This window comes from Cervus canadensis, chromosome 10 (assembly GCF_019320065.1).
Source record: "Cervus canadensis isolate Bull #8, Minnesota chromosome 10, ASM1932006v1, whole genome shotgun sequence".
Classification (NCBI taxonomy): Eukaryota; Metazoa; Chordata; class Mammalia; order Artiodactyla; family Cervidae; genus Cervus; species Cervus canadensis.
In genome coordinates, this window is record NC_057395.1 from 41,290,903 (window position 1) to 41,303,836 (window position 12,934).

Genomic DNA, 12,934 nt, shown 5'->3' on the forward strand with positions numbered 1-12,934 from the left:
TCTGTCGTCCCTTTCTCCTCCCGCCTTCAATCTTTCCAGCATCAGGGTCTTTTCTAATGAGTCAGTTCTTTGCATCAGGTGGCCAAAGTATTGGAGTTTCAGCTTCAGTATTAGTCTTTCCAACAGATATTGGGATCATGGGTAGAGTTATGAATAATTTTGCAAGGCCGAATTAGGGTCTCATTCACTCTGCTAACTTTACTGTGTGCCTGGGACAACAATGGGGATCCTGTAGGAACCCCAGCTCACCCCTTGCCCCACGTCACATGGTTCTGAGTACACTCATCCCCGTGTTAGGAAAGCAAGTCAGAATGGGTCCCAGAGTCATCCCTCTCAGCAGATGCCAGAGACGTAACAGTGTGCATTCTCCCTAAGTGCTGGAGCTGCAGGAAGGGGTAGAAGTGCCCATTCTATAAGAGAGAGGAAGGTTAAGGGAATCCTTCAGAAAACAAGGCTGAAAACCTTGGCGTTGTCCTGACAGCCCCCTCAGGCTGTGCTGGGACAGGTGATGGCATTCCTACCTTGCTTCTGAACCTTTTAATGACTTTTCAAAATTGCATTGTGCATCTGTGGAAGAGATGTCCCACTTATTGAATCTTGTTCATGTGTCTGTATCTCCTTACTCTTTTTTTATTTGGTAAATGTTGCAATACTTTGCCCCCAAGAGGTCAGTTTGTGAACTTTGAACTCTGAAAGGGACACCGATATTTATAGCACTGTCAACCTGTCATTATTCATCTTGATCAAATTGGGGGAAAGTGGGGCGGCGTTCTTAAAAAGAAGAGAGAGAATGGAAAAGTGTAAGGAGGAAAAAAATTACATTTGTAAGGCAAAAATAGGCTTATTAAGAATTTCAGAAACTCTATTTCTAATGGCTTTGAATCTCTCCATCTTCCATTTTCTTGCCTGGACAGAGCTCCCTTTGAAGTCTTTGGACGCTTTCTGTAAGAAAAAATAGATACACATGGGTGTGGAGCTGAAAATGGAGCTCCTTGTTTCGCCCTTTTAAAATGTGTTTTCGAAGATTTGCCTTTCATATTGCAGATGGGAGAGAGGATATGCAATTTTACCTTGTGTAACATCTTTGCCTGAAAAGCTCCAAGTATTTGTCGATGTTTTTTAATGAATAGTTTCCATGTTTGCCTGCTGAGGAAGGCAGAGGCTTGTGTAATTTACTTCCATTTTACACCTGAGGAAACTGATATTTAAGGAAAAGAGGCTCAGAATTTCAACCAGTAGCAGAGTTAAGAAAACAAGCCCAAACCTTGCCACCAGGCTAATGATGCCCAGTCCAGTGATCCTGGAGTTTGAATGTCACCCCCAAATGAAATGGTGTCATTGGAAAAAATTCATCATAGACGTTGTCATGTCGCATTTTAGTAAGAATCGGGTTTATTGTATAGGATAATTTGTATTTATTGTCACTGCTTTCTAGTTTAATGACCTGTTTGTAATTTTAGTAACTTCTGATTTTGAAATTGAGTTTCAGTCGTGATTTTGTTGTGATTCTAACTCATTCTAAGTGCAAAAGAGAAACGTAAACAGTTATGAAAACACAGAACTCAGGTCTGTATATACCAGACAAAGTTATATTTTGACTAGTTTTTTGTGCACACAGAACAGTTAGCGCATATGCATACAACTCAAAACCATGTCTTTAAGATCTCTTGACAAATGTATGTGAATCACGGCATAAACTCACTTGAGCTTATACATCAGTATCGTTTTTACTAAACAGATAAACTTTTATCCTAAGTGGCTCTTATTATGGGGCATCCCTGGTGGCTCAGTGGTAAAGAATCTGCCTGCCAGTGCAGGCGATATGAATTCAACCTCTGAGTCCAGAAGATTCCCTGGAGGAGGAAATGGCAACCCACTTCAGTGTTCTTGCCTGGGAAATCCCATGGACAGAGAAGCCTGGTGGGCTACATACTGTCCATGGGGTCGCAAAAGAGTCAGACACGATTTAGTGACTAAACAACAACAACAACAACAAAGCTCTAATTATATCTAAATCATTGGTTGGTCATTTAAGCAGCTGGGAAACACCAAAGGAAGTATTTTTCATCAGTGGAAATTATATCAACACCCTTTAAGAAGGGCTCATGAAAAGTCAGCCTATGCGTCCTTTCATCATTGATCAAATGTCCAAAAATGTATGGCAGGAATTGTTCAGATAAAACAAAAGCTAAACTGAAACTGAACAATGCCTCAGAAAACAAAGATGTAGCTTCTGACCCCAGGAAGCATATAATCTAGGGTGGCAGACCAACCAGATGAATTAATAGAAGGACAAAGCCCCTCAATGAGTCACGCTGTCACTTGTACGAGGTGTTCTGATTCAGAAGTTTGTAGATGATTACAGATAAATAGCTTAAAATTTAAGCACATGCTCACTTTTATTCCCTATTTTCTCATCTCAACACCCCGCCACTTGACCTTTATCATCACTTCTCTCAGAAACCTTCCCACTCTCTCCCCTCCCCATCTCACCCCAGCTCTAGAATTTCCAAACAGAAAGAATTTCCCATATTATCCATTCTTTCTTCTCCCATCTCAGGGATGGAACTTAAGGCTTGTGTTTTAAACTCATTATGAGAGTCCTAAACTATTTTAAGGGACTTGTCTTTTAGCCTTAAAAGTTCAGCTTATACATGCTGTATGGTTTATTCCTTCTTGCTGAAAGTGAAAGTCGCTCAGTCGTGTCCAACTCTTTGTGACCCCATGGATTGTACAGTCCATGGAATTCTCCAGGCCAGAATACTGGTAGCCTCTCCCTTCTCCAGGGGATCTTCCCAATGCAAGGATCGAACCCAGGTCCTCCCGCATTGCAGGTGGATTCTTTACCACCTGAGTCACAAGGGAAGCCCAAGAATACTGGAATGGGTAGCCTATCCCTTCTCCAGCAGATCTTCCTGACCCAGGAATCCAACTGGGGTCTCCTGCATTGCAGGGGGATTCTTTACCAACCGAGCTATCAGGGAAGCTCTTCTTGCTGGGGCACCTGTTCATCTCTCTATTTAAAATCATCCCTTTGTCTAAAAATGCTCATTTAATTCCATTAGGAAAATAGAATCATAAATGTCTCAAAAGAACATGGAGGTAAGAATCTGACCTCTCACCCATATTATCACTGGTACAGTACATAGTGGAACGGCTTATAGACACGCCTGTGTTTCATCTTTGATAACTTACTGTTCCAAAGTACATTTAATTTCTGTCTATGAGGTGTGAGTCAATAAATAGAGCTTGTATTTTTACTTTGCTATTAAGGAAATAAAAAACAGAAACAAGCATCTAAACCAGGATCTCCAGGTCACAGCACATCTTAGGTAGATGTTCAGACCAAGAAAAGGAAAACCTGGCTTGGCTCAGAGGGTCTTCCCTACCTGTTTTTCTTTACTGTCAAAGTCTGTAGTTTGAAGGAACATAAGGGAAGGACACATCGTGCTATCTTCCAAAAATGCCTCGAGCTTCCAGCTTACAGGCAGAACAAACCCTTTGAAAGTCGTCTTCATTTGCAGTTGTCACTGGAAGACATTTCCAGGCTGGAAAGAATGTTTTTTTTTTTTTTTTCCCAAGGTATTTAAAAACTGCCTATCCTAACAAAAGGAAAACGTGGCTTCTTCAGGTTACTTCTTCATACCCAGTGATGAATATGTTTTTAATTAAAGCCTGGGCACAAAATTGGGTTTCCCGAGAACCATTGTGAGACCTGATTGCTCTCCCGAGACACCCACCCTCGTGGGTACTGATGCTGGCTGCTGACACCCGAGGCCACTGTGTGTATTCAGCGGTTAGAAAGGTGATTTCTGAGGCCCGGCAGCTGTTGGTGTTAAAGCTATTGTGAGGGAAACAAAAGCCATTCTGCTCTGTTCCCCGGCCGCCTTTGTATCTTTGATTCAAGAACTGTTTCATCAATGAGGTATCATTCTTTACCAGGGAATTTCATGACTGCCCGTGTTGCAGTGTCCACGTGCACTTCCTGACAGCAGAGGGGAATGTCTGAACATACCTCCTATAGAAGGAATCTTGGGTTCTGACCTCTGTGAAGATGCTTGCATCTTAAGTCTGTTAATTGGACCTTCGATTAGATGCCATCATACCACGGGCTATGCTTTCTGTCTTCTTCCCTCTAAACTGCCAGACCCAATCTGCTGCTGCCAAGGCTTGTCCTGCAAGTTAATCAGAACACAGTCCACTTCGGCAGCCAGATGTACCAGGGTTAACTAGTTTTCTCACAAAACTCCTCTTTGGCCTATGCTGGGAAGTTTTCAGAGGGCAAATCAGAGTGACATTTATTTGAAGAGGAGATACTCTTTCACCTAAATGGTATATTCATTATTGTCATTCAGAAAGTCTATCAGTTTAGGAAGTTTTTAGTTGCGTGTAAAAGAAACAAACTGGCCTAACCATCAAGGAAACAGGGCGGGTTGCATCTTTCTCCCCAGTGCTTCTTCCTTCCTTGGGCTGCACCCTTGTGTGTGACTTTGACATTCTTCCCACTCCAGGGGAGTCTGCTTCCCCATCTCTTGGGTGTTGGGCTCAGCCTTGTGGCTTGCTTTGGCCATGAACAATATTTTTTAATACCTTATTAAGAAATAAGTGGGCTTCCCTGATGGTTCAGCAGGTGAAGAATCTGCCTGCAGTGCAGAAGACACAGGAAATGTGGGTTCAATCCTTGGGTTGAGAAGATCCCCTGGAGGAGGAAATGGCAACACAGTCCAGTATTCTTGCCTGAAAAATTCCATGGACAGAGGAGCCTAACAGGCTACAGTCCATGGGATTGCAACGGTATTTCTTATTTTCACTTACCCTTCTTGCACTTTCGTTGCCGCCATGAGAAGGACAGACCCAGCTCTTTGTCACCAAAAAAGATAAGATAGGTAGGAAAATGGACATCTATATATTGTAGCTGAGTCTCTTTGCTGTCCACCTGAAACTATCAAAACATTTTTAGTTGGCTGTACTCCAATACAAAATAAGAGTTTTAGTAAAAAAAAAAAAAAGTAAAATAAGCTATGAGAATATATTGTACAGCACAGGGAATATAGCCAATATTTTATAATAACTATAAATGGAGTGTAACCTTGAAAAATCATGATTCACTCAGTTGTACACCTGAAACTTATATTGTACATTAACTGTACCTCAATAATAGATAAATTAAAAAAAAGAGAACCATGTGAAGCCAAACTGAAAACTGCAGAGTGAAGCCAAACCCTGATGAATCCCACTGACATCAGCCTTCTTCCTGGTGACTCAGAGTTACCTGAGTCAAAATAGATGGCAGTGTTTTAAACCACTGCATTTTGGGGCAGTTTGTTATGTAACACTGTTTGGCAATACCTGACTGATACTTATTGCTCCTGTAACTGAAGAGCCCAAAGATAGCATGGGGTTCAGGTAGGATTTGAAAGAAATTCTTGTTCTATTTCTTTGTTATTCTCTTGGAGCTTCATCCCGGAATCATTTCCCTCTTGGTGACATGACAACTGTACTGTTTCAGGCTTCACATACCTCAAGGCATCTGGAAGGCAAGAGGCTTTTCTTCTTAAATCATCACACAAGAAGTCCTGAGCTTCACTCTGATTATGCCAGCAGAGGTCACATGTCTATTCTGGGTCATTGTTGAGCAAGAAGGGTGGGATTATACAACCTGGTTTGTATCAACCAGAGTCCCCTCTTAAAGATGGGAGTGGATTGTCTTTTCCCATAATCCATGGTGTGCTTCATTAGATGTGGGAGAGAGTGAAATAGATGCTGGGAGGCACCATCAATGTTAATTATGGGGAGAGTCTAAAATCTTGGAACTTTGTTTTGGATTTCTGTTAATACTTTATTTTCTCAAGACATTTTTCTACCTCGTGTTGCTGGGCTAGCTCGAGCTGGAGAGAGGGGATTTATCCTCTAGATCACACGTGTTCCTGGGTGAATTGCAAAGCATGCGACCCACCCCCCGCATGCTGCCTCAGACACTCAAAAGTAAGTGGGAACTTCGCTTTCCATAGGACTTCACCATTAAGACTTCCAACTCGTGAGGTCTCAGGATTGGGGAAAAACTAAAAACTGGTTTGGTCTACTAGATTTGAAGGTCTCTAACCTAGAGGATGAGTTAATGCTAATGTAATAGGAACTTGAATGGGAGACATGCATTGGTGTGGACATCACTCCACCGACTCTTGGCCTCCATTGCTTCTGATGAAAAGTCAGCTGCAAACCCTGTTATTGTCTGGACACACAGGAAGCATCAGATTAAAATTTTGTTGAATTTATGAGTTAAAAATTGGAAGCAAAGTCTTCTGAAAGGAGAGTCTAAACAGTCTAGACTTTCTAGTCTGTCATTCTTCAAGAGTACCCCATCACTTCCTTGTAGTAAAACCTTCCCTTGTACATTTCAGGCTCCCACTGAAGCCTCTGCAGGAAAGTGAACCAAACAAATCAATTCAGGTCATTTTTTCAAACACGGGCATTAAAACGATCATCTGTTACTCTCTGTGCTTCTAAGAGTCCTCCCTGACCCTAAGTTATTTGAAAGACTGAACAAGCCTTATTATCCAATATGCTTTTGTCATTCAGTATGTTTGTCATTCAATATGTTTGTCATTCAATGCGTTTGTCATTCTATAAATATCACTGGACACCTACTGTGCTCCATATGCTATGAGGGATGCAGAATTGAATAGAATTAATACTTTCCATCAAGAACCTGGCTACTATAATCCAGTCATTCACAGTTTCAGGAAACCCTGGACAGAAGGGAAGATTGGGGTCTTTGATGAAACCACAGTTTCTCAGGGAGCAGCTTGCCTGTCTTCCTGTGGGATTATTCACTTTATCATCTCTAGTCATAGATGGCCTCAGTTCTATATGAAACATCTGCTAATAATAAGATAAAAAGTGATCTAGATTAAGCATTTTGATGTGCACCAGCCTAGGTATTAGGTATATTCCCATATTCTTACATTAATTTATTTGACATTCCTTCCTGTAAATCTCCTCAGGGCTGTACAGGGGCATTTTTCAGTTTGATGTGCTGGTAATATTCTGGTTAAGTAATTGCCAATTTGGGAATGCAGACTCAGCTATGTTTTCCTCAAGTCCATTTTTCTCTTTGTGCTTTTTTCCAGTTGAGTTATGCCTTGAACCATACAAACAGAAAACTATCATTGGAACCTAAAATAACCATCAATGCCAAGATTGTTGTCGTTGGCGCATCCAATGTTGGAATTTCCTTCCTAGAAACACTGGTATTTTGGTAAGTTGTTTTACTTTATTTATTAGTTTGTTTTTAAAGGGGCCTTTCTCTTGCCACACCTGAGAGGGTCCCTTGAAAAGACAGACCTGATTTTTTTTCGACACCTCACATACCTTACCTATGTAGATTAATTTGAAAAAAAAAAAAAAAGAATCAGAGGAATATTCTAGATCAGAAGTTGGCAAACTCTGGCCTCTCAGGTCAAAGCAGGTCCACCTGCTTCTGAAAATAAAACTTTACAGGAACACAGTAATGCTCATCTATTTATGTTTTGTCTCTGTTTTGTTAATACAGTGGCAGCTTTGAGCAGATGTGACCACGTGGCCTGCAGTGCCTAGTATGTGTCAATCTGACCAATTCAAGATGTTTTTCATCCCGGTTTTATACTAGGGCTCACTTTTTGGCTGAATTATAAGAACCACCTAGAGCATTTGTTAACAATGTAGATTCCCAGACCTTGTAGACATATGGAAAGAGAAAGTCCCATGGAGGGCCCTGGGAGCTTGTATTTTAACAGATGTTCTATGTGATCAAACAGGTGTGGGGATGGACCAGTTTTGACTTTATGCATCAATAACAGGCTTCAGAGGTGGCAGGCAGGCCAGGACGTTTCTTTCGACCCCTGTATTTTGGGTGCCAGGGGACAGAGTACATTCCCCCAGGACAACTGAGGTTCATGCATCTGTTTGAGCTGTTTTCTATTATCCTTGAAGAAATGCATAATTTCTGCCCATTGTCCTGATAGGTGGTTCCTGAGGCTTCTCAGCTCCCCCTACTAGCTTTCTATCTGATCAGCGAATTTCAGTCCCTCATTAACAGGAAGAGCCCCAGGTTATTGTCCAACAACTTGTGTCTGTGGCCTGGTATCTCCATCACCAGCACGGAACTGCCAGTGTGTGCCTGACTTCTCTCAGATCCAGGTTACTTTTGTAAAAAGTCTCTGCGTGTTTTCAAACACCCTGGTTTGGAGGAACCGCAGACTCCTAAGTTAGGAGAATCTATTTCTTTACCCAAATCTTTTGCTCAAGATCACATGAGAAAACTTTGGCTACCGTTCAAAACTGTAGGTGCTAAGAGGGGAGTGGGCAAAGGGGGCAAGGTATCCCCACTAGATGAGTGGTGAGGGCTAAACAAGGAAAAGGGCAGAGGAAAGGCGCCCTAGAAGGTGTTTGTTCCTGGTGGACAGGGGGAGGAGCTAACCCCAGGTGATTAGTTTACTCATCTGACCTCACACTTAATGGAAGATTTTTTTCACCTCCTAGCCAGTTTGTTCATTTATTCAGAACATACCCTTGGTTAACCAGATATAAGTCACCTGTCTTTAATTTTTTAAATTAATTAATTTTTGGTTGCGCTGTGTCACCATTGCTGGGCACGAGCTTTCTCTAGTTGTGGCGAGTAGGGGCTACTCTTTGCTATGATGTGCTGGCTTCTCTTCTGAAGAGCACAGGCTCTGGGTGCCAGCTCAGTAGTTGTGGCATGCGGGTTTAGTTGCTCTGAGGCATGTAGAATCTTCCTGGACCAGGGATTGACCCCATGTCATCTGCGTTGGCAGGCAGATTCAGATCCATTGTACCACCAATGAAGTCCTAATTAAAAAAAAAAAAATATATATATATATATATGTATATATATATATATTTGGTAGTACTGAGTCTTGGTTGCAGCACGCAGGATCTTCCATCTTCGTTGCAACATTCATGCCAACTCTAAGTTGCAGCATGCAGGGTCTAGATCTCTGAGCAGGAATTGTACCCGGGCCCCCTGCATTGGGAGCACAGAGTCTTAGCCACTGGACAGCCAGGGAAGTCCCATAAGTCTCCTGTCTTTATTGAAATTAGAACAAAGTTCACAGGCTTTAAATACTGTGGTCAGTTCACCGCAATCTTGCATTGCATGGAAGGAATCATGAGATGCACTCAGGAAACTTCCTTTTCACTGCCTGTGCCGTTCTGTAGTCTGAGGTCTTCCCTGTTGTGACAGGACTCCTCACCTAAGATTCTGAACAGCAGTTGTATGCAGCCATTTTTGAATGATGAATGATCTGGGTGGAGTTGTGAAATTATAGTAGAGAAGAAGTTATCATAAACAGATCTTAAATCTTAATTTAGCTATATATCCAGTCATTATGTCTTGTTTAAAATGATTACATTGATATATACACATATAATTTTCTTTTTATGGAATCAACTTAGATTTAATAAAGACAGGTATAAATTTTGATATAAGTACTTGGTTGATTAAATTCCTCAATCAGACAGACCTTTTTAAAGCATTTTAAAGCACTCGTGGTTCTCTATCATCGTTGCACAGATTACGTCCACTAAAAATAGACCAGTATCAGTTTACGGATATCTAATCCCGAAGAGAGGAAATAGTTCTCTCATTATGTTCTCTAATTATTTCAAATCAGCAATCACCATAGTAACCTGCTGTAGATTTTACTTAACAGTTTAACTGCCATTTGAACTGGATTTTATAAATGATTCGAGTTGGAATGAAATGGAAGAAACACCGTTTTCACCAAGCGCTGACCTCCAGTGAGGATTAAATCCACATTTTGGAGGCAAGATTTAGGAGTCGCCCTCCCGTGCTCCTGCTCTGTGTTATTAAACCCAGGTGGGGCCCCGTAGTTCCCAGAAAATCCATCTGAGGCCCCGTACAGCAACCTCTTTTTCCAGAAAATCTGGTCATCCTGTCATCTGGTGACAAAGCAAGCACAACTCTTTGTTCGTACATTATTTACATGCAGGAAAAACTGCAAAGCACCTTGGATCTCCTCTTCAGATACCAAAAGCAGCCCTTGCAGAAGTTCTTGGCCTTGTCATGTTCTTGTTTCCCCAAGTGCCATGATACTACTAGGATGTTGATGTGATTTGTCCACAGTCACCAACTAACACATCAGGGGGCTTCCCTCATAGCTCGCCTGCAACACAGGAGACCCCAGTTCGATTCCTGGGTCGGGAAGATCCGCTGGAGAAGGGATAGGCTGCCCACTCCAGTATTCTTGGGCTTCTCTGGTGGCTCTGCTGGTAAAGAATCCGCCTGCCATGCGGGAGACCTGGGTTCTATCACTGGGTTGGGAAGATCCTCTGGAGAAGGGAAGGGCTACCCACTCCAGTATTCTGGCCTGGAGAAACGCAAAGAGGATCACAAAAGAGTCGGACACAGCTGAGCAACTTTCACTTACACGAACTAACACAGATACCTGGGTGTGAGCTCCACATGGGGGGGAGTGTTGAGGGGGTGTTTGGGGTTTTGGATTTTAGTACAGCATTCTGTCTGGTCCTCAGCTGCTCCCCACCCACAGCCACACCTGCTCAGAGGACACCCCTTCCTATCTGGTCATCAGGCTAGTGGATTGCTCGGCGACTTCTTCTTGTCCTCATAAGGGCAAGGCCTCCTGGGCCCTCCAGTGCCCAGTGACATGACTGGCAGGCATTTCTAGAGACACACACCACCTGCCATGTGTGTCCACGTCCTCCTGGTCCTGGTGAATCCTCTCGTGCTGAGCTGAGTGGCCTTAGACTTTCTACGATTTCTGTCGACCTTCCTGAGCCAGCCCTGGCTGGCTGATACAGAGGGGAAAGGGGCAGGGTGATTCAGGGTGGAGGAAAAGCTCAGCTAACTTGCCCCCCATCCCCCGCACCCAGGTCTTGTGCAAATGTCTTCTGAGGGCGCTGTGCCTGAACAACTCCACAGAGGGCAGAGGAGGGAACGTGTTCAGGCCCCCAGGCCTCACCCGGCAGGCACATCCTGGCCTCCTTCCCCATCACCCACCTTGCCGGGGGCCGGAGGCTGGGCAGGGGGAGGACAGCAGGCATGCCAGGGAGCTTTCTTGAGGTGGGGGGCATAGAGTAGAAAACCCCACTCATCTGTGGAATAGAGGGCAGTGAAGTGGAGGGGAAAGGGAACTTTTAAGACCCTTTGCTGTGTTTTTCTTCATGCCCAGGACATTCAGGTGATGGACATGAGCTATATTAAAATTGTAGTTCTCATGATTGATAGGTGGTGTTTGTTTGGCTGCCTGGCCCTTTGGGACGGAAAGGTGTTGTCTTGGGCAGTGTAGTTGTTTGGTCTTATCCTTCCTGGTCCTTCTGCTTAAAACCCCAAACACTGGTTTTTGGCAGAATGCTCTTGGCCTCAGCCATCGGTCCCCTTCTCCGGCCAACCAGAGCTGCAGTCCTGCCCTCCTCCCCTGCTGAGGGAGGTTCACGGCAGGGGACCCCCAGTCCTGCCAACCCTGAGGTGCTGTGACCCCAGGAGCGCCACCAACTCTGTCAGAGTTCAGTCTAGAGGGAACTCTGCGTTCTCAGATCAACAGCCAGGTCCAGAGGGGAGCGTCCATCATCTGTCAGGGAAATGCCATGTCCTAAAGGAGAGCTTTGCAAGGAAGTCAGAAAGCTCTTTCCAGAAATCAAGGGACCTCTTTCCTCATAGCCAGTCATATTTTTACCAGCTCCTTGTTCCTGCAGAACTCTCCAAAGGCAATGCTTTGACAATGTTGGGCTTTCTATAACAGTACTCCAAAATCATTTTTAAAAAAGAATTATGGACATGCTCTACCAAAAAAGGGGGATGGGATAAGAACCGGGTCTATGAACTCATCTTATGTCCTTTTTACTCCAAAGTTTGGTCTGGACTTCAGCAAGATCAGCATCTCCTGAGAGCTTATTAGAAACACAGAGCCTCAGGCCCCACCACTGTCAGTGTCCCAGATAGACAATTTATCTTCCAGAATTGTACACAACAGCTTCTTCCTTCTGTCTTTGTCGTCAAGCCACTGAGCTGAAGCAGTTACTGTTTGATTCTGTTTCAGCTCATGTGTCTCTATGCCTTGTGTATTATATTATTTACTCCCAATTATGGAGCAGCTCCTTTTAATCCATTACTTAAAAATCTTTCCTAATTGAATTCTGATGTAAAGAATCTCTCGAGGAGCCTCTAATGGCCCTAGAGAAACGCATGAATGAACCCTGAGATGACAGTGACTGAAAGCAGCCCCGGGTGGTGTCCCCACAACTCTGGGTGGTTGGAGGAAGATGCCCTTTGGTTCTCGGGGAGCTCCAGTGGGCATCAGGTCCCCCACTGCCTCATCTTCCACTCCTGCCCCCAGGAAGAGGTGTCAAAATTCCTACCGTGTCGTCTCACCCCAGGGTGAAATTTCTGGTTTTCGACCTGGGCCTTGATCCCACATCCCTGTGGGCATGTCAAGGTGACTAAGAACAGCTTCGAACTGCAGGGCACGTTTGCGAGGCTGCAGTTGTGCCAGGTGACCGGAACACGTGCTATCAGGTGGCGCAGGACCACGCCGCGCCCAGCGTAACTGTGGATCTGGCGGCTGCAGCCGAGCGCTTGCAACTTAATGAGGCTTCTTATCTCCACCTTTGTCTGAGGACAGCTGAGGTCTTCAGTGTGGCCTGTCACTAATTAGGTGATTCATTAAGTGGTGCTTACGTGCCGATCTCAGAGCTGAACCCCAGCGAACAGGTTGCTGGCTGTCCTGTGTGTGCTGCCAGCCTCTGCCCCAGGGACTGAGGGCCCTGTGCTGGCTCTGATCACCCTCTGGGTACCCCGGAAATGCGGGGTGGCAGCCGGGCCGTGGCACCTGCTGCGGAGCAGGCAAGAGATCCCTGGGGCAGGTCACGTATCACCCCTTGTTGCGTTGGCACCATG

The 12,934-nt window shown here is 44.2% G+C and overlaps 1 protein-coding gene across 1 annotated transcript in view; it reads left to right on the forward strand.

Moving 5' to 3' along the window:
• CFAP61 (cilia and flagella associated protein 61) overlaps positions 1–12,934 on the forward strand; it is a 227,179-nt gene that overhangs the window by 115,653 nt on the left and 98,592 nt on the right. Inside the window, exon 17 of the mRNA XM_043480559.1 lies at positions 7,131–7,258. Coding sequence (XP_043336494.1) covers positions 7,131–7,258 — 128 coding nt within the window. The remainder of the gene's footprint in view (positions 1–7,130; positions 7,259–12,934) is intronic.